Genomic DNA, 21318 nt, shown 5'->3' with positions numbered 1-21318 from the left:
AAGTGTTCTGCGACTGTACTTTCGCTCCTGCACGGCCACTCCAACTGTCTCTTCTGAGGTTGTTCCTTCGACCAAGTAGGTTTGGGCTTAACCTATAAATACCCTTCTTTTGCTGCCTTTTGCCAAAGGGGTGCACCATTGGCACCTTCATTTTATTTTAAATGTAATTATCCGGCCTTCGGGCCTCAGATGAATGGAACGCCGTCATCTTTTTGCTATCCTTTGCATGCATTATCCAGTAAGTTAATTTGTCCTCAAAATCACTCTTCCAGCCCCTAAGGGTCTTTGGAGACCTCTTCGACGAGGAAAAAATAAATAGAACACAAGAATTTTAATGTAGAAACCCAAAAGTTGAAACAATGGGCCTTTTTGGGTGATGCCAAGCCGAAATCCACTATATTTTGTATGAGTCGGGTACATGTGTGGTAGAATGTCTTGAGAGAGTTTTTGGTTTGATGTTGAGTTGCTTTCCTTTCTCAAGGCTTTACCCTCTATTTATACAAGTTAGGAGGGATTTCTCCCTTTTGGTAACCGTAAACTATCATAAATGCTTTAAGATTTCCTTTCCTTATTACATTTGGGATATTTTCTAATCTATTTGATCTTCTTTCCATATCTCCATCACAAAATCTGCAACTGCCTTCCATCCTCCTTTAGGAAACTTCCCAAACCACCTTCATTGCACCCGCCTTATCCTTACCGACCTTCCCCTTCACTTGGCCACAGCTCCTATGTCGATCGGACCGCTCTCTCTCTTCTGAATATAAATCCCGAGCCTTAGTCCTTCCCGTTAGTCGTCCTTTCCTCTATTCCGAGCTCCAAGTACCGAGCTTATCCCATCCCCATCAACATCGATCAAGATGACCTCAATCAATTGAAATCAGGATGAGTCTCAATCAAATTGATTAGGATGACATTGAAATCGAGACGATGACATTGAAGAGGATGAGGTTGACATTGCAAAATTGGAGAGAGTGACATCTCAATCAAGAAAATGATGACTTCAATCAATTGAAGGAGAAGATCCGACTTTCAAAAATTGGAAATAATCAAGATGAGGATGACTTCAATTCCAAATCATGATGAAGATGACTTCCAAATTAGAAAACGGATGACCTCAATTCAATTTAGGATGAGGATGATTTCCAAAAATGGAAAGAGGATGACTGTACCGGCGAGAAGAAATTCGAAGGAAGAAAATCAAATATTTTCTACTTGGAGCTGATTTGATTTATGAAAAAGTCAAGGATTTTTTCGGTGGAATTATTTATAGCTCAAGCAAGAATCACAAAGTGAATTATTGAAAAGAAATATTTGATTTATCAAAAGTGAACAAGTAAATGTTTACACTACCAGAAGGTGTAAGAAGTCACAATTGGAGGCTAGAAGTTACAAGGCACATACTTGTCAGATTGCTAGAAGACTTTTTGAAGGGATAAGCAAGCAAAATTCAAATTCATCCGACAAAGCCTACCAAAGACATAACGCAGCAAGAAAACGGATGCGCGTCTAACAACAAGGGGCTGAGTCAACTATTCAATCAAAATCCCATACCTTTCATCTTAATAAACGCATGACAGCTTTTATGCCAGTTTCTGTTCATAATCAAAATCTAATGGTGATATTGGATTTTCTTTTATGTTGTTTGTTGGTGAGGACCCTTTAATTGAAATTTACGATGCGTTCCGTCGTCAGCCAGCGGTGGCCGATGGCCTGTTTGGTTGGATGTAGTTTGGGGGGAGCAATTCAGTGAATTCCCAAACTACAGTATTTGGTTGGAGGGAATTGCAATTTCGCGGAATTGCAATTCCTTCCAAATGATGAATTGCAATTCATGAGGTACCCCCCATGAATTGCAATTCGGTGGAGAGGAGGGGCAATTTGTTGGTGTAAAGACAATTTTGCCCCTCCTCTCATACCCTTTGTTTTCTTTTTTTTTTTTTAAAGAAATTGAAAGAATTATTATTATTATTATTATTTTGAAAGAATTATTATTTTTATTATTTGAAAGAATTATTATTATTATACTTATTATTGTTATTATTATTATTTTTTGAAAGAATTATTATTATTATTATTATTATTATTATTATTATTATTATTATTATTACGACTACTATTATTACTACAACATCTACCACAACATAAGGGCATTTGAGTCATTTTGTCGCTTCTTACCTTTCAATTCCCTGTACTCCTATTTCTGCATATCAAACACTGTAATTTCAATTCCTACTTTACTCATTGAATTGCAATTCCACCGAATTACAAGTGTAGCTTTGTGTGAGACACTTGGTTGTAGGAGCATAGTTGGGTGCGAGAAGCTCGGGAGCTTAGCTTTGTGCGAGAAGCTCGGGTTTGAGTGTAGCTTTGTGCGAGACACTCGGTGAAGTGCTTGTGTAGCACTTGGAGAATCACTATTTGTATATGGGCGAACGAGATAGTGAATTTCCCTCATTGGAGTGAAAGGAGAAGAGTGGACTAGGAGGATTACACCACTTCAGAACCACTATAAATCTCTCTCTCTTTACTTTTCTTGTAGTAGCTTTATTTTTGCAAACTAATCTGAAGCTAACCCATTTACTATTCATCTCATATTTATTTATTCACCTTATCATTTGGGTTTGTGTGAAAGCACTTTTGCATGCAAGATATATTTTACTCCTGACATATCATATTCTATCTTGCTATTTATTTCACAACCCATTTCATACGTGTAAGTTAGATTACACATCTGGGTTTGTTTGTTCCTACTGATTATTTGAGCTATTCTAAATATTTCTAACGTGTTGCATGCAGTCTATCTCTTCATATTTACGTTGATTAATTTATAGCACTTTACCGTATTATTAATTCCGCTGTGCAATTCAAGTTGAATTTATTCACTTGAATTATCTTCGTTAAAGTGATATAATATTTTGAATTGTTTTAAAAGTCTATTCACCTCCCCATAGACTTTTCCCACCCTATCGGGACCAACAAAGTGTAATAGTGCATGCTTATAATATGGGATGGGGATTTTATATAAGTGGAATTGTGCATTTTAATACACGTTATGATGCATTTTAATACGTAGAATGGTGCATATTTTAGCACATGTTTTCAAATATGTGTAAATAGTGTATGCTTATAATCTGACATGAGGCACGTTGTGGTACATTTTAATACGTAGAATGATGCGTTTTATCACATATATTGATGAATTTTAAGTGAATAGGTGCATTTGGTTATAGTGTGGAATGATGTGTTTTATCGATCCTCTAGTGCATTTTAGTACGTGGAATGGTGTATTTTGTAACATATATATATATATATATATATATATATATATATATATATATATATATATATATATTGTGCGTTTATTTGATGATTTGATCTGATCTAATGGTTGAAAATAAATCGCACGACCACACCTAATGACCAGGCCGCACATGATGACACCTCTATATATATAAAGCTTAACTACCAAATAAAGTCATTACATGTATACATAAATCATTAATAACTTTGTTCGGTAAACTTTACCAAATTTATGGTATTCACTTAAATATGATTTAATTTTGTTAAGTATTGTAATCTTATGTTGATTGATTTCAAAATTCAAACTAAATAGTTTTGACTAAAATGAGCGGGAAAATGACACTTTTGTTTATATATATATATATATATATATATATATATATATATATATATATATATATATATATATATATATATATATATATATATATATATATATTAAATTTTCCTATTAAAACCGTTATAGTTACAAATATAGAATTAGAAAAAATTAGCGGATACAAGCTAATCAATTTCCTAGCTAATATAATCTCTCTAATATAATTTTTCCATCATATTTTAATAAATTGATAGATTTTCTAATATAACTTACCTAAAAGGCTTCCTCTCTTTTTTATAATATTGATCCATATGTTAAACCGTTTATTATGGTAATCTATATAGTCAATTACCATATACTCCCTCCGTCCCATTTTATGTGTCTGATTCGGTTAACGAGGCTTGACTGAAATTGTTTCGAATGTAATTTTTTATAATATTAAGTTTAATAGTAGTATACAAAATTTATATATTTAGAAACTACACTAAAAATACTATTAAACACAAAGAAGAAATGATTGGTTTGACCAATGAATAGTAAGTAAGACAGATAAAATGGGACAGAGGAGTACTATTTACCATCTAAATAACTTGTAGTAGTTAACAACTGTATTTAACATCGAGAATCCCTTCTTACAAAGATTTTATATTTTTTTTACTTAAAATAATACTCCGTATTAATTACCCGTGCACTTCCTTTGATTACTTTTGTATAAATATTAAAAATTATGGCAATTAAGGAATTAATACTTTTCATAATATAAATTTTATTGAATCATGTAAGGAAATTGATAATACACATATTACGTCCATAATTAAAGGATATTAAAAAAGATTATGATAATTATTCCAATTCATAGATTATTAAGCTAATTCACAGATTATTACGTCCATGCAATTATGAAAATTATTCTAATTCACATATTATTACACATAAGATTATGCTAATGGTTACTTTTTGAATAAAATATTAATAATTATGGTAATTAAGGAATTAATTCACATAATATATTTTTATTAAACTGTTTTTATATTTGCCGTAATATAAATTTTATCTAATCAATTAAGGAAATGAATGGTACATACATTACGGACATAATTAAAAGAAATTAAACATACCCATATTACAGACATAATTAAACAAAATTAAACATACGCATATTACGTCCATAATTAAACGGAATTAAACATACACGCTATTTTATTAAGAATAATATATATTCCTTATTCACTATAATTTTTCAGATTACATAGACGTCATAATTAGCATAATATTAATTAAATATAATATATATACTCCTTAATTACTATATTGTAATCATAATAAAACGAGCTCTTTTTCATTGGAATTAATGACAAATTTTCCTGTCTATATAGAAAATTAAACAGACATATACACATATTACGTCCATAATTAAACAAAATTAAACATACACATATTATTTTAATAAGAATAATATACACTCTTTATTTACCATAATTATTCAGATTACATGGATGTTATAATTAGCATAATATTAATAAGTATAATATATACTCCTTAATTACTATATTGTAATCATTATAAAATGATTTCAGTTTTATTGGAATTAATGATAAATTTTCTTGCCCATATAGAAAATTAAACATATGCATATTACTGTGGGTAATTAAATGAAAATAAACATACATATATTACGTCCATAATTAAAGGAAATTAAACATACACATATTACGTCCATATTACCAACCTGTGTTTAACACTTTAATCTTACTATGGTAATTAAACATAGAGATTCCGTTCATTTGATTATAGTATATTTTTGTTACTTAAAATAATATCAATTAGCCATTCTTTTCCTTTTATTTTTTGTTTAGACTTTTCCTAAATAATTTTTAAGTAATCAATTTCAACACTAATATACAAATCTTAAAATTTCAAATAAATGTACAATATTAGGACTCTATGTATCTGATAGACCTGGCAATTCGTGTATACGGGTTCGTTAACGGGTCGACACGATAACGACACGAACACGATAAGGCTAAACACGGACACGACACGTTAAGGTTAACGGGTTCAAATTTTTAACACGAACACGAACACGATTTGTTAACGGGTTAAGCGGGTTGACACGATAGACACGTTTTGTTAACAGGTTTCGGTTCGTGTCGACACGATATGACACGAAACCCGTTTAAACCCGCTAAACCTATTAATATATTTAAAAAACTAAAATTTAAAGTTAAGTTATATATATATAATAAAAAATAATAAAATAAAACCTACAATTCAATCCATCAAACAAACTAAAAAAAATTCAATTTATAACATTCATACAATGATAAAATAGCATCCAAAACTCATAATTAAAGAAGTTCATACTAGTTTTTAGAATAAAATTGAAAATAATAAATATTCAAATTTCATATTGTTTAACATCAATAATTGTAGGATCTTGGCCTAATTTAGTAAATTCATCCTTAGTTCTTAGCGTGTTGTAAACGGGTTTGTGTTAACGGGTTCGTGTAAAAGGGTGAACACGATAATGTTAACGGGTTAAACGGGTTTTTAATATGTTTAACGGGTTGGCCCGTTAAGACACGAAACATAACGGGTCCTTAACGGGTCAACCCGTTAACGACCCGGGACACGTTAAGGCTAAACACTAACCCGTTATTTTCGTGTCCGGTTTCGTGTCGTGTTAACGGGTCGTGTCCATAATTGCCAGGTCTAGTATCTGAGTCAGATTATGACTTCCTATCATAGCCTCCATATCCTAGTCTTCCTATGATTCTCCTTATATATATACCTTTTTATATATACCCACATGCATGTACTCTTGTAATCAAGTTCATTCAATACAATTCATACAGTGGTTGACGGATATGTTAACTCCTCTGAAGGGACCCTTCTCTATCTCTATGGGTGTTAATTCGTTTTCTACTGCTCGCCTCTTTATTTGTATTAAGCTTACTCACAAAAATTTCTTGTTTTGAAAGATAGTTAATTCCAATTTTGGTCCTAGATTTATAGGTGACAATCCATTTTTAATCCTTTTTATTAGAACATCCACTTTTGGTCTTAGTATTATTGTGGCATGACCATTTTTGGTCATTTATCAACAAATCAGTTTAAATATCGTTAAATACAAGGACATTTCGGTCTTCAATTTTGAATGCTTTCAAAAAAATAAACTTAAAAAATATAGCGGTTTAACATACTTTGTGTAAAAAAGATTGAAACGTCTTTGTATTTAATGATATTTCAATAATTTTGTTGATGTAGGACTAAAATTGGTCATGCCACAATAATACTAGGACCAAATGAGTATATTTTAATAAAAAAGGACTAAAAGTGGATTGTTACATATAAATCTAAGACCAAAAATAGAATTAACTCTTTTGAAAGACACAAGTAGTGTCTTTCCTCAATGACATGGGTTAATGGAGTTATGGTAGTCACCCATGTCCGGATGCTTTCCTCCCAACCACGACAAACAAACAATGCAGTTCCACAAAGCCAATCCGGCTCTTGCAGTGTGGTTTCCTCATGACCAAGCTTTGATGTCCATGTTATTTCAAATATTAGAATTGTTTATAATTAATTATTGCTTTATTATATAAATATATAATAATAAAAAATTTATCCGTGCATCAATGCTTTCCTCCGAACCACAACAAACATTGCAGTTCCACAAGCCAATTCGGCTCATGCGGCGTGGTTTCCTCATGACCAAACTTTGATGTCCATGTTATTTCAAATATTAGAATTGTTTATAATTAATTATTGCTTTTATTACATAAATATATAATAAAAAAAAAATTGACAATGCAGTATCTGTTCATAACTACTTTCTTAACCTATAAGCACAAGAGTCAGTATTACCCCATTGAAAGTCGAACCCACCACCTCCCATATAAAGGGAAGGGTTTGATGCCACTGGACTACAAGGTCCTTGGCAGTTTGTCGATAATACCTCTAAATTTAACACCTATTTAACTGAGCACTACTTTTGGTCAAAAATGAAAGTCAAGTTACATTTTTTTTTTTTTTTTTTTTGAGAAAAAAAGTCAAGTTACATGTTTTGATCAAATTGAAAATTGAGAACTAAAAGGAGTAATAGCCTAATAATTAGAGGACCATTTGTGATTTTAACTCTTTTCTTCGCACTGCATCGGTGCCATACTGCCATAGATTATTGAGGGCGGGAGTGGGGATTAAGTGTAATAATATAGAAGGTAGCAGAGCACAAGAATAAAGAAATACTCCGCAATATTGAAGCTAGCAGAGCACAAGGATTAAGAATAGTAGGTGACCAGAGCTGTTTATGTTGATACAACCTTACAACCCACAAGCCATCTAGTGCCAAACTGCTAGTATAACAGAAATGCCCAAGAGAAGAAGCAGTGTACCATCTCCGCCTGGTAGGATTGATAGCCTGGTATAAATAAAAGACAAAAGAAATGTAGATTAGACATTTTTTCTGAATCATCCAATGTGTTATAAGACAATAAGAAAAGAAGGTTCAGTTCCAGCAGCAAATGCATTCAGATTTCTATAATTTGAATTAATACATACCTTAGTTTTCTCCTGGACTGAAAGATGAAAGTCATAATGGGGGGAAGGATGCCAAATAGAAAGCAGTTTGCATAAGTTCCGGCAAAATTTAGAGCCCTAGAGAACATTGAGGGAAAGAAAGATGCGATAAGGACTGGCAACGCGAGTACAATTGGCATCACTATGCTTTGCAGCGAGTCCGAAGCAGTCTCCCGTGCAGCCTCTGAAGCATAGCATTTGATTCCACAATACGAAATCTTCCCCGAATGTCCATTAAAGGTGGCTAAGCCCACTTTCCCAACTTCACCCGAAGGGGCCTTTATTGGATTGCCAGTAGTATTAAGTATCAACTCCATGGTGTCAATGAGTTGTTTGGGGAAACTTACAGCATAGCCTATGAGGCTAGTTGCGAGGGCTGAGAGAGCGAAACCTTGAACTGCAGGCAAAGCAGAGGGGTTAACAGAGAGCAAGAGCGAGATTGGATCCGTGATTGAGGAAGAAGCCCCGGTTCTAGCAAGCCCTAGAACAATCAAATTCCATGACAGAACCATAATTAATGGAATAGCACCCCCAACTAGTATAGCTTTTCGAGCCTCATTGACTGTATTCCCAGCAATCTTGCAAATAAAAGGAGTAGTGACATGAAACCCCATTGTAAGTACAGCAATAGGAATCGCAGGCAAAACGGTGGAAGGTGCCCATGAGGCATATGCAAAGGAACCTAATATGTTGGTCCCCCCAACAAACACACCAACTGTGACTAGTGCACTAATTGAGAATAACATAACGATGCAGAGAAACCTGTTAGCCACGTCTATAGCCTTGAAAGGCAACAAACTTAGAACGGCTCCAACAACGGATGGAAATAATGCATTGGCCACGATTGGATTTAACTTGGGAAACCATTGAGAAATGAGCGAACCGATGCCAGAGACACAGCAGACCAACAAAGCAAAACTAAGCGAAGCATAGATTAAAGCAACAAAAGTGCCAAAACCACTTCCAAATGCCTTGTTTGCTAGGTCAGTGAAGCTGACTTCAGCTGCTCCATTTTCCTCCATTGCTGCAAAGCTAAGCTCCGCAACAAGAATGATTGATGAAACAACATAAATCCATGAGAAGAGTATGGCAACAGTTGCAGGCAACTGACCTGCTTTTACAGTCGCTGCAGGTAATCCCAGCATACCGGGCCCTACAGCTGTTCCAACAATTAAAGCAACAGCACCCAAGAAGCTTTTCTCCTTAGGTGCTTCATGAGATTGTTGATGATTAGCATGACCATCCAAATCACTATCACTCTCAAGGCTAGTTTTTGACCTGATCGAAATAGCTAAACTTTTCTGCCTTCTAGATTTGACACATAAAGGAAAATATGGATCAGCACCCTCATCGAATATTCCCTTTGTAGATTTAATGAGCACTCTGTTTTTTCCACGACAAAAGCTAGAATATTTCAACAAGCAAGGTTTGAGCTGTATTGAGAAAAGCATGTTGAGATTCTTCAAGTCTTTTACTCCTTTCACATTCGACCTGTCGTTTCACCAATCAAGCCTCCTATATCTGAAAGGAAGAGAGCAGTGTTTACCTACTTGTATTTTGTTCTAGTATCTCCTTAATATAAACCAAAACAACTGCTTAACACTAACAGGCACTGTACTTTTGGAAGGTGATTAAATACAACCACAGCTGCATTTCAGAGCATTTTATTTATAATGGTTGGGGAATGTACTTCTGGGGGGTAACATTACACTATGCACATTAAAACAGACTAACAAAATGGCAAAATAAGGAGAAAATTAAAAAAGAAATAGGAAAGGACATTTGTATCAGGCACTGCCACTATATGATTCTGAAAAGCAAATTGCGGGATCTGTCATTACACTAAAAAATAAAAAGTCAAAATGCGCAAATTCCAGGTAGAGAATAACAAAAGCATAAACAAAGTATACCCACCAAAGATCTTGTAATCTTACGACAAGTTCAACAGCATTTCGAATGTGCTAAAAAAAATTTTAAAAAAAATTATGGCCACTGACAAATTAAAGAACTTATTTTTCCTTGTCAAGCTCAGAGTGGTAAAATTAAATATAATAATTTGGGACATTACCTTTCTCATGAAGCTTGAAGAAACATCAGTGGGTCTCCTAGGACTTTATCTAGATGTGAAGTAGAAATTCATGGTATCGAGCATAATACTGTAATAATAAGAAATAGGAATGCGTATGTGAAGTTGGAATGGGAGGGAAAAAGGAGAGTGATGAACCTGGAGAAGCAGCAGAGTGAGAAGGCCGTCTGTCAGCCACTCTCCTGTGCGCTGCTGAAGAAGCGAAGCAGGTGAGGGGTTCTCAGGCGGCTAAAGCGGAATCTTGGATTCTACAGACCCCACCCCTAGTCCCTACTCACAAATGGCTAAAATGTGAAGGGACCTACCCCACTCACTCCTACGTCCGCCTGCGGCCTGCCCATCTTCCCTTTTGTGAATCATTACCACCCAGGAGCCTATTTTTTGAGTCGATGACTGAAAACATAAATCCTGACCTAAACAAGGAAATACTGATGTGAGAGTGTGTTAAGAAAAGCTACCACACAGAGGGGTTATTTCTAGGGGTTTTTATAAGTGTGATTAGTAAAAATTTTTAAGGGTTTTTATAAGTGTGATTAGTAAAGAAAAAGTAGAAGGAGAGGAAAAACATAATAATAAATAAGATTTAAAAAAGAAAATTAAAAAAGATGAACAACACGAGCCTGAGCGTGCATTGCACGCGCCCGGGCGCTGCTGTGCGCAAAACGCGCACAACATCCGTTCATCCCCCATTAATGCCCAACCCCTAATCCAACAATCTAAGCATTTAGATCCAAATATAGATATAAGAGCATCACACTAGCAACATACAATCACACAATCCAAATCCCTAGATTAAACTAGCCACTCATGATATGAAATCCAAGACAAAAGCTAATTCAATCCAAGAACAAGATAAGAAAATATAATAGAAATGAAATAGAGATCACCTAAAGTGAAGTAATCCTTCAATCCAAACTTGTTGTCTTCTACAATGGAGATTTATCTAAACTAAGAAATGAAAAACTAAGAAAAATGGAGAAAGTTCTCCAAAAGAAAAACTAAGGAAAGGAAAACTAACTTTCTGGGAACCTCCTCTCCTCCTCTGAAAAGGGGTTTAAATAGTCTCCGAAAAAGCAACCCTAATCAAAATTCGCGCAATGCAGTCTCCACACCTGCTCACACGCGTGTGAGTGTGCGTGGGAGGCTACTGGATTATTTGCACGCACGCTCACACGCGTGTGGCCATCCTGTTGGGTCCTCCGGGGCTCCGATCTTGCCTGGTTCGCTCTTTAAGCTCAACTTTTGCTCATATTTGCTCCCGGGGCTCCTATTTCACCTCCTTTAGGCTAAAAGTAGCTTTCGTGTGTTGGTTAGTGATTTTCAAGCATTTATGAGCACAATTCATCATGCAAGGATACTATAAACGCGACAAAACACCCTAATATGTGCTTGATTTAAAGGTATCTCGGAGGCTTATCAAATTTTCCACACTTTGCTTCTTGCTTGCCCTCAAGCAAGACAATTTACTATCTAAGCACATAAGTCTCCGAGATATCTTCTCATGTAAAACAAAGCTTTTGGCAAGTCAAAATGATGGGTGTCTAAGACTGTTGAAACGGGAGAAATCATTTGTGTTATCTACAAAGGATTTTGGTCAGATGTCATCAACTCAAGAAATATTTTTGGGAAATAAAAACCTTTCGTAGATAAACAAGTAAAATAAAGGATCACACTCCTCGCACAATACGTAAGCATGCATTTTCGAAGTTTTGGTTCACCTTTTATTTAAATAGGGCCTCTAGCCGATCCCACTAGTGGGAACGATGTGCACTAGCTAATAAACTTTTCCAACCTTATACGCCAAAGCCCAACGTAAATGTAAATGAGGGTAGGGGCATGGACCACTCACCGCTTTTGGCTTAGCACGGTCCCTCTTTTCTTCTCACTTCCTAGGATAACGTCATCGAGCCACCCGACTTCACATGGATCTCCATGCCGGCTCACCTCATCTTTTTTTTTTTCTCAATTCTTGGGATCTTTTTATGTGAACAACCGACTCCAGATAAAGCTTTTTGCTTACCGAACACTATGGTTGAGCAGAACCCAACGAATTGGCTTCCCTCAAATTTTAAACTTGGTGATTGGCCTTTTGCCTTTTCGACTTCTCTCCATGTCAACCCCTCATGCCTTTTTCTATTTATGATCAAGGGATTTTTTTTTCCCTCATGCCTTTTTCTATTTATGATCAAGGGATTTTTTTTTCTTTCATGCCTTTTTCTATTTATGATCAAGGGATTTTTTTTTCTTTTCTATTAAGCTTACCAACAGGCTCACCTTTTGCCCCATGCACTACCAAATTAGTCCAATTCCGGGCCTGGCTAATTTTATCTTTCTCAAATTAAAGAGTGCACACTCCCACTTCGAGAGATCCTTGACTAAGGTCCTACGTATATAAGAGGTGAACATCATGCAAGCAGGCAATAATATAAATTTATTTTGGCTCTAAACACTCTCATGGGTGCGAAAAGTAACTTCCTCAAAGATATTTCAAGAGTAAAAATTTTGGGCATCTAGTCAAAATTCTCTCTAGATAACACAAATAATAACTCTCTTTTTCAAACTGCAATTGCACCCGCTTATCATTCCCAAGAGCTTTAACTTCCTTTTCCTAAGCATATAAGCATACTAAGCACAAAGTGCGTCCTTTCCACACTTTAAAATAAACATCGTCCTCGATGTTTCCATACAATATAGGGTAAAGGAACAAACAGGGATTCTAAAGATTAGACAAATAAAAGATCCCTTTCCACACTTTGGAATTTGCTCTGGGATATAGGGTATGCATCAAACGATCCTATTTAACATGGTAAGCTCTATCATAACACATACACTTTGGAATTTGCTCTGGGATATAGGGTATGCATCAAACGATCCTATTTAACATGGTAAGCTCTATCATAACACATACACAAAGCTATATAAACAAATATTTCCACACTTTAAAGATCAAAACGGGGCTTAAAATTAGAAAAGGGATAAGAGGATAAACCAAGTATGCATCCCTCTTTCCACACTTTAGCTTCCAGCATGAGACTGCTCCCGTTATATATGCTCTATAAGAAATGGAGACATAACATACAAAAGGGTTTTCGGAGTACTATTCAATTATTGCAAGCTGATAGAAATAAAACATAAACATAAACATAGATAATAAAAATAAAATGTAAGCAAAATTATTCAAAATAGAAATGCGGATATTTAAAGTGCATAAAAGTAAAGTGATGGACAATTTTAAATAGTCCTCGCAAGTGCACGAGTCAATTGTAGTATAGCGTGCAAAGCAAGGGTCGATCCCACAGGGAATTAAGACTATGCAATTTAATTACTTGAAAATAATTGACTCAAAGATTTAAAGAGCAATAAATGCGGTACCAAAAAGTCATAACTAAATCAAATGCTATGTAGGAAAAAAACCAAGAACCGAAATAAGCAATTGAAAACCTTGACAATAAGATTGTAAATAAGTAAGAGATTACAAGAGAAAAAGTAACTCTAAGATCATGAATAAACTATCATTATGGTAAGGAAATTTCAACTAGCAAACAATTGAGCACTTAAATTGTGTTTAGCATTGTAATAATGAAATAGTAACAGTGTACTTCATGCTAACATAATGAATTGAGATGATAATGACTAATATTCCTAAACTCAAATTAAAAGCATAAAAAGGAAATGAAAACAGCTACTGCCAATTACGCACTAAAATCAAAGCTACTAAAAACAATCAAAATTGCAATTTGAGAATTAAAGAGTCAAAATGACGTAAGGCAAAGTGAAAATAAAGAAGAAATTGAAACCAGAATTAGAAGCCAATTGCCAGCTGCTGCAGTTGCGCCGAAATTGATTTTCTCTAGAGTTGATGTTGTTGCGCTGATCAGAAATTCTCCACGACGCCGAACAGAATTTGCCCAAACCAGAATTTCTGCCGCCCGAAATTAGTTCACTGCCGATCGGAATTGAAGCTGCTACTGGTATTCCTCTGCTGCCGAACCAGAATTGGTCCGGTAATTGATGATTTTCCCTTTGCAACGTTGCCCTCTATTTATAATGCTCAGTCCAACCGCTTTTCCGAGCTCTTCCGCTATTCAATCGGATCTCCAAGATGACCGCATCTCTGCCAGAGTTTAGTGTAACTTTCGGCTCTCTCGTTCGTCGATGCCCCAATTGACGGAATGAGCGAAGAATACAATAACTTTATTGATGGGCTCTAAATGTTAGGGCTTGAACTATTGGACCAATACAATTTTATTATCTAAACTAAAAAAAATGATACTAAAAGGCCAAACAAAAATAATAATTAAAATAAATAAAAGAATATACAAAATTAACCAAAATTGTAAATAAATAATAAAACGAATTTGCATAAATTAACAATAAAAATAATGTTTATCATAAAGCAGTTGGAATGTAAATAACATAAAGCGATAAAAATAAAATAAAGCAAAGTAAAAGAAATAAAGGTCGGAACCCCGCGCATAGGGAACCTAGTGTTCAGATGGGACAATCAACCAAAGTAAACAATGTCCATCGGACTTTCCAATCAAGTGTCAAATGTCAGGATCGAGAACGGGTGAGGGAGGCATCACTGATCGCCGAAGGAGGGAGGGTGGAACTGGCTATCAAATCTAGCCTCAAGCTCTGCAATTCTTCTATCATTCTCCTCCACTGCTCTTCGCATGCGATTAAGCTCTTCAGTGTGGACGTCTTGCCTCGTAGAAATGGAAGTGAATTGGCCTTCCTACCAAGTACGCTGCTCATGCCAAAAAGTCATCTGCTCAGTATGGAGCTGCCTGTGGAAAGTCTGAGTCGTTTCCCAATCCATAGAAGTAGGGCCTTGCTCCTATTCTGCGTCCTCCTCCTCATTCTCTTCCTCGTCGGTGTCATCAGAAGCGTCTAAGTCTGGTGCTTTATCACCTCCCAACCTCATATTCATAGCAAAGAACTCACCAATAGTGAAAGCAATCGTGGTACCTTCATCCTTTTCTCCCATAAGAAGGTTTGTAAGGCCCAACCCTTGGCATAGTCTAGTAACAAAAGGTCCAATGAAAACAGTCTAAACCTTAGGCTTAAGCTGGGTTTGGAGCCATTTTCGCGCTTGCACGCCCATGTTGATTCCCACATCATTCTCCATGCACCACATATAAAAGAGATCTTGCTTATAGACCTTGTTGCGGTTGGTGGTTCTGCCGGAGTGATTCACTGCAAAGGCTAATCTGATAGCATTTAAAGCATTCCTTGTGATGAGATTTTCCTTGAGGTTTGATGAGTAGTAAGGGGCATTGTTGGTGATGTTTTTCCAATACTGAATAGCAACAGCTTCTGAATCAAAATCTTCTTTAAATTCCCTGAAATACAGCATAGAGTAGGGGTGTAAACGAGCCGAGCCGAGCCCGAACTTAGAGGTGCTCGAGTTCGAGCTCGACTCGAAACATGAGAGCTCGAGCTCGGCTCGAGTTCGATCGAGCTCAAAAAATGAAGCTCGAGCTCGGCTCGTCTTATTTTCGAGCAGCTCGAGCTCGGCTCGATTGGCTCGACTGTTCGAACTCGAGCTCGAGCTCGAGCCGAATATCGACTCGTCATGGCTCGAGTTCGAGCTCGTGTTGGAGCTCGAATTTGACTTAATTAACTACATGCATGATGCATCAAATAATAATAATAATTTTTGTACTCATACATTACTAATAATACATCATAAGTCCAAACTGCATAGTTCAAAGTACTCAATAGTCCATACAAGCTGACAATTCCAAACTGCATAGTTCAAAGTACTCAATAGTCCATACAAGCTGACAATTCCACATCAACTACAAGTCTTCATCGTACTTTCATGAGTTGGATAAAGGTAGATAAATTTCTTGGTACGATTTATCTTTCTGAAAAAAAATAAAAGGTAAACAAGCTTGTAGTTAACTAGATATTTTTAAAAGACAATGTAGAAAAGTTATAGATTAAAAATAAACTTACTTTATTTTTGGTAACTCCGTGTATATGTCGAAGCCAATCACCCCCACAAAGTAAAGCTTGTACTGTTTCCGGTAACAATGATGCACGATAAGAATCAATTACCCTTGTTCCAGCACTAAACGTTGCTTCTGAAGCCACACTAGTAACAGGTATAGCTAAAATATCTGCCGCCATTCTTGACAGTATTGGATACTGCATTCTATTCATCTTCCACCAGTCCAAACAAGAAAAGTCACTAGGAAGCTCATTCTTTTTAAGACGCCCTTTTTCTAAATAGTCCACTAACTCTGATCTTTTAGGTTCTGCAGTCTCAACTTGTGCACAATATGCATCAAAATCATCCCAAGTATGTGTAGAACTTTGGTGGCTGACTTGGCTCTCAAAAGCCATTGAAGAACCTAGTGTAAAAGTTAAATTGTTAATATAAAATAATAAAATAAAAATAATTATTTGGTTGATTGTGCAAACTGCAAAGTACCGTCCGGACTTGTAAAAATTCCTTGGTTGATTGATTTAGCAACATACTCTTCATAAAGAGTATTAATGATCTCCTTCACTTTTGAAATATTTTCTGCAGCTTCCTTACTAGAATAAAGTCTAGGAAAACAAAATTCAACTGCAAGCATTTTTTTTGTTGGATCAAATACAGCACCTATAGCCATCAACAAATTACACTCACCCCAATATTTATCAAACTTCATCTTCATTATCAGAACCAAATTTCGAATAAAGGAATCTTCATCATCTACACGACCATCCAATGCTGATTTGATTTTTTGAACTTCCTGAAGAAATAAATTTGAAGTTGGGTACTCACAACCTGAAACAANATGGAAGTGAATTGGCCTTCCTACCAAGTACGCTGCTCATGCCAAAAAGTCATCTGCTCAGTATGGAGCTGCCTGTGGAAAGTCTGAGTCGTTTCCCAATCCATAGAAGTAGGGCCTTGCTCCTATTCTGCGTCCTCCTCCTCATTCTCTTCCTCGTCGGTGTCATCAGAAGCGTCTAAGTCTGGTGCTTTATCACCTCCCAACCTCATATTCATAGCAAAGAACTCACCAATAGTGAAAGCAATCGTGGTACCTTCATCCTTTTCTCCCATAAGAAGGTTTGTAAGGCCCAACCCTTGGCATAGTCTAGTAACAAAAGGTCCAATGAAAACAGTCTAAACCTTAGGCTTAAGCTGGGTTTGGAGCCATTTTCGCGCTTGCACGCCCATGTTGATTCCCACATCATTCTCCATGCACCACATATAAAAGAGATCTTGCTTATAGACCTTGTTGCGGTTGGTGGTTCTGCCGGAGTGATTCACTGCAAAGGCTAATCTGATAGCATTTAAAGCATTCCTTGTGATGAGATTTTCCTTGAGGTTTGATGAGTAGTAAGGGGCATTGTTGGTGATGTTTTTCCAATACTGAATAGCAACAGCTTCTGAATCAAAATCTTCTTTAAATTCCCTGAAATACAGCATAGAGTAGGGGTGTAAACGAGCCGAGCCGAGCCCGAACTTAGAGGTGCTCGAGTTCGAGCTCGACTCGAAACATGAGAGCTCGAGCTCGGCTCGAGTTCGATCGAGCTCAAAAAATGAAGCTCGAGCTCGGCTCGTCTTATTTTCGAGCAGCTCGAGCTCGGCTCGATTGGCTCGACTGTTCGAACTCGAGCTCGAGCTCGAGCCGAATATCGACTCGTCATGGCTCGAGTTCGAGCTCGTGTTGGAGCTCGAATTTGACTTAATTAACTACATGCATGATGCATCAAATAATAATAATAATTTTTGTACTCATACATTACTAATAATACATCATAAGTCCAAACTGCATAGTTCAAAGTACTCAATAGTCCATACAAGCTGACAATTCCAAACTGCATAGTTCAAAGTACTCAATAGTCCATACAAGCTGACAATTCCACATCAACTACAAGTCTTCATCGTACTTTCATGAGTTGGATAAAGGTAGATAAATTTCTTGGTACGATTTATCTTTCTGAAAAAAAATAAAAGGTAAACAAGCTTGTAGTTAACTAGATATTTTTAAAAGACAATGTAGAAAAGTTATAGATTAAAAATAAACTTACTTTATTTTTGGTAACTCCGTGTATATGTCGAAGCCAATCACCCCCACAAAGTAAAGCTTGTACTGTTTCCGGTAACAATGATGCACGATAAGAATCAATTACCCTTGTTCCAGCACTAAACGTTGCTTCTGAAGCCACACTAGTAACAGGTATAGCTAAAATATCTGCCGCCATTCTTGACAGTATTGGATACTGCATTCTATTCATCTTCCACCAGTCCAAACAAGAAAAGTCACTAGGAAGCTCATTCTTTTTAAGACGCCCTTTTTCTAAATAGTCCACTAACTCTGATCTTTTAGGTTCTGCAGTCTCAACTTGTGCACAATATGCATCAAAATCATCCCAAGTATGTGTAGAACTTTGGTGGCTGACTTGGCTCTCAAAAGCCATTGAAGAACCTAGTGTAAAAGTTAAATTGTTAATATAAAATAATAAAATAAAAATAATTATTTGGTTGATTGTGCAAACTGCAAAGTACCTGCCGGACTTGTAAAAATTCCTTGGTTGATTGATTTAGCAACATACTCTTCATAAAGAGTATTAATGATCTCCTTCACTTTTGNTGGCTCTCAAAAGCCATTGAAGAACCTAGTGTAAAAGTTAAATTGTTAATATAAAATAATAAAATAAAAATAATTATTTGGTTGATTGTGCAAACTGCAAAGTACCTGCCGGACTTGTAAAAATTCCTTGGTTGATTGATTTAGCAACATACTCTTCATAAAGAGTATTAATGATCTCCTTCACTTTTGAAATATTTTCTGCAGCTTCCTTACTAGAATAAAGTCTAGGAAAACAAAATTCAACTGCAAGCATTTTTTTTGTTGGATCAAATACAGCACCTATAGCCATCAACAAATTACACTCACCCCAATATTTATCAAACTTCATCTTCATTATCAGAACCAAATTTCGAATAAAGGAATCTTCATCATCTACACGACCATCCAATGCTGATTTGATTTTTTGAACTTCCTGAAGAAATAAATTTGAAGTTGGGTACTCACAACCTGAAACAAGTAACAACATAAAACCAATTAGAAGAAACAAAGTTTTGTACTTAAAGAAGAATCAAATTAAAAGAAACAAACCTGAAATTACGTGAGTTGCTATCCAAAAAGCCTCTAATATTGAGCAAACTTTGCTAACATTATCCCAATCAGCTTCCGATGGACAACTGTCAAAGAATGGATCACGATCTTGTAGCATCTTAAAAGCTTCTTTGAACTTAAGTGCACAACTTAACATCTCAAAAGTCGAGTTCCATCTAGTCTTACAATCACGAATCAATTTTCTATCTTTCAATTGCAATTGTTGCACACAATCTGCAAATTGTATACGCCTAGCCTTTGATCGGTTCACATATTCCACACTATCTCTAACATCACTAATGATGTGTCGGATCTCTTCTAATCCATCTTGTACACACAAGTTCAAAATGTGCGCACAACAACGAACATGAAATAAACGTCCTCCACATACCAAACTTCTTGATCTTTGGAGTGTATCCTTCATATACCGAATAGCAGAATCATTACTTGAAGCATTATCAACTGTAATTGTAAAAACTTTCTTTTCAATGCCCCACTCTTTCATGCATTTGAATATGGCATCAGAAATCTGAAGACCTCCCCTCGGTGGTGGAATGTTGATGAAGCTTAAAACTCTCTTTTGCAATCTCCACGAAGAATCAATCCAATGGCCAGTGACAACCATGTACTCAATCTTTTGATTTTTTGATTTCCAACAATCTGTTGTCAAACTTACTTTACTAATGCATTCAAGACTGTTCTTCAACTTCTTCTTTTCAAGCTCATAAACTTTCAAACAATCTGCCTTGCTTGTGTTTCTATTAATTTTTTTCCACTCGGGCATACCTCGTTTCATCATAATGTTGAATCCCACTTCTTCTAAAATGGTAAATGGATGTTCATGCATCATGATCCAATGAGTAGCAGACTCCCTCATTAATTCCATGTCAAACTTTCCAGGATGTAATGGAGGAATGGAAGATGAAACTCCCTCACTTGGCAAAAAATTTAACTTCATTTGTTGATCAATCATCTACAAAATCAATAATACAATTACTATTATTGATGCATAGAAAATTTAAGCTAAAGAAAATTTATGTAGTTACCTTCAAATTTGTCTTTCTTGTAACACATTTAGCTTGATGCCTCTTCAAGCTACTTGTGGTGCCCGATTTAGTTAATGTGAATTGTTGATGACAATGGTTACATTTTGCCTTCTTTATTCCATCTGGCTCAATAACTGTAAAATCATCCCACACACATGATGTCTTTTTTCTCTTGTTTGTTTGAAAATCTTGTTGGCTAACTGTTTCTTCATTTTGTTGTGTATCATGGTCATTGGAATGTAATCCTATTTTTTCAAATGCTCCAGCTTGTTCATTCACCTCAATATTTGTTTCAATATTTTCACCAACTGCATTACTTGAGGTGTATGTATTTTGAGGAATAGATGAATTTTCAGTGGACATGACTACTGAAAATAATAATAAAACTAATTAAGTTCACAACACCAAAACATAAGCCAAAGTCCAAACACTAATTAGTAATTACTACAAAGCAGCAAGCACAAGAATGTAAATTGGCTACTGAATCTCAAGACTCTGAATTTGACCATAATTTAGATGTACTCATCTCAAGGTTTATGAACCAAAGCAAACCTAGTCAATAATAAAGTATTAATGTTTAAATTTAATTGAATATTTGAATTAAATGTAAATATGTAATTAAAGTAGTATATTTATGTTTCCAAACACTAATCAATTTATGTTCCAAGAATGCAAGATAGCAGCACTTAACAGTTAACAGTAGTATATTTTTCTCCCAAAAAAAAAAAACAGTAGTATATTTCTTCTATCCAAAAACAAACACAACAGTATATTTCTTCTATAAAAAAACAGTAGTATATTTCTTCTATAAAAAAAAACAGTAGTATATTTCTTCTATCCAAAAAAAAAAAAAAA

At 35.5% G+C, this 21318-nt stretch overlaps 2 protein-coding genes across 9 annotated transcripts; both read right to left on the bottom strand.

The window, feature by feature from the left end:
• Positions 1–7802: 7802 nt before the first annotated feature.
• LOC115999099 (tyrosine-specific transport protein) lies at positions 7803–14459 on the bottom strand. Of its 8 annotated transcripts, XM_031238864.1 has the most exons (6): positions 14084–14459; positions 13276–13339; positions 10425–10699; positions 10269–10317; positions 8183–9721; positions 7803–8042 (listed from the first exon to the last, which is right to left on the bottom strand). In XM_031238864.1, exons 5-6 carry the CDS (start codon positions 9649–9651, stop codon positions 7964–7966), a joined length of 1548 nt encoding a protein of 515 aa, XP_031094724.1. In that variant the 5' UTR covers positions 9652–9721; positions 10269–10317; positions 10425–10699; positions 13276–13339; positions 14084–14459; the 3' UTR covers positions 7803–7963. The 8 variants fall into 8 exon arrangements, with proteins under 8 accessions (XP_031094724.1, XP_031094721.1, XP_031094727.1 ...); XM_031238861.1 differs by lacking the exon at positions 10269–10317; XM_031238867.1 differs by lacking the exons at positions 10269–10317; positions 10425–10699.
• A 3321-nt stretch (positions 14460–17780) lies between these two features.
• LOC115999101 (zinc finger BED domain-containing protein RICESLEEPER 1-like) lies at positions 17781–19666 on the bottom strand. Its single transcript, XM_031238869.1, has 5 exons — positions 19418–19666; positions 18995–19336; positions 18327–18724; positions 18122–18235; positions 17781–18072 (listed from the first exon to the last, which is right to left on the bottom strand). Exons 1-4 carry the CDS (start codon positions 19572–19574, stop codon positions 18188–18190), a joined length of 945 nt encoding a protein of 314 aa, XP_031094729.1. The 5' UTR covers positions 19575–19666; the 3' UTR covers positions 17781–18072; positions 18122–18187.
• Positions 19667–21318: the final 1652 nt, after the last annotated feature.

The sequence above is a fragment of the Ipomoea triloba genome, chromosome 12 (assembly GCF_003576645.1).
Source record: "Ipomoea triloba cultivar NCNSP0323 chromosome 12, ASM357664v1".
Classification (NCBI taxonomy): Eukaryota; Viridiplantae; Streptophyta; class Magnoliopsida; order Solanales; family Convolvulaceae; genus Ipomoea; species Ipomoea triloba.
The sequence above is the reverse complement of the archived record's forward strand: the minus strand, read 5'-3'. Positions and strand labels throughout refer to the sequence as shown.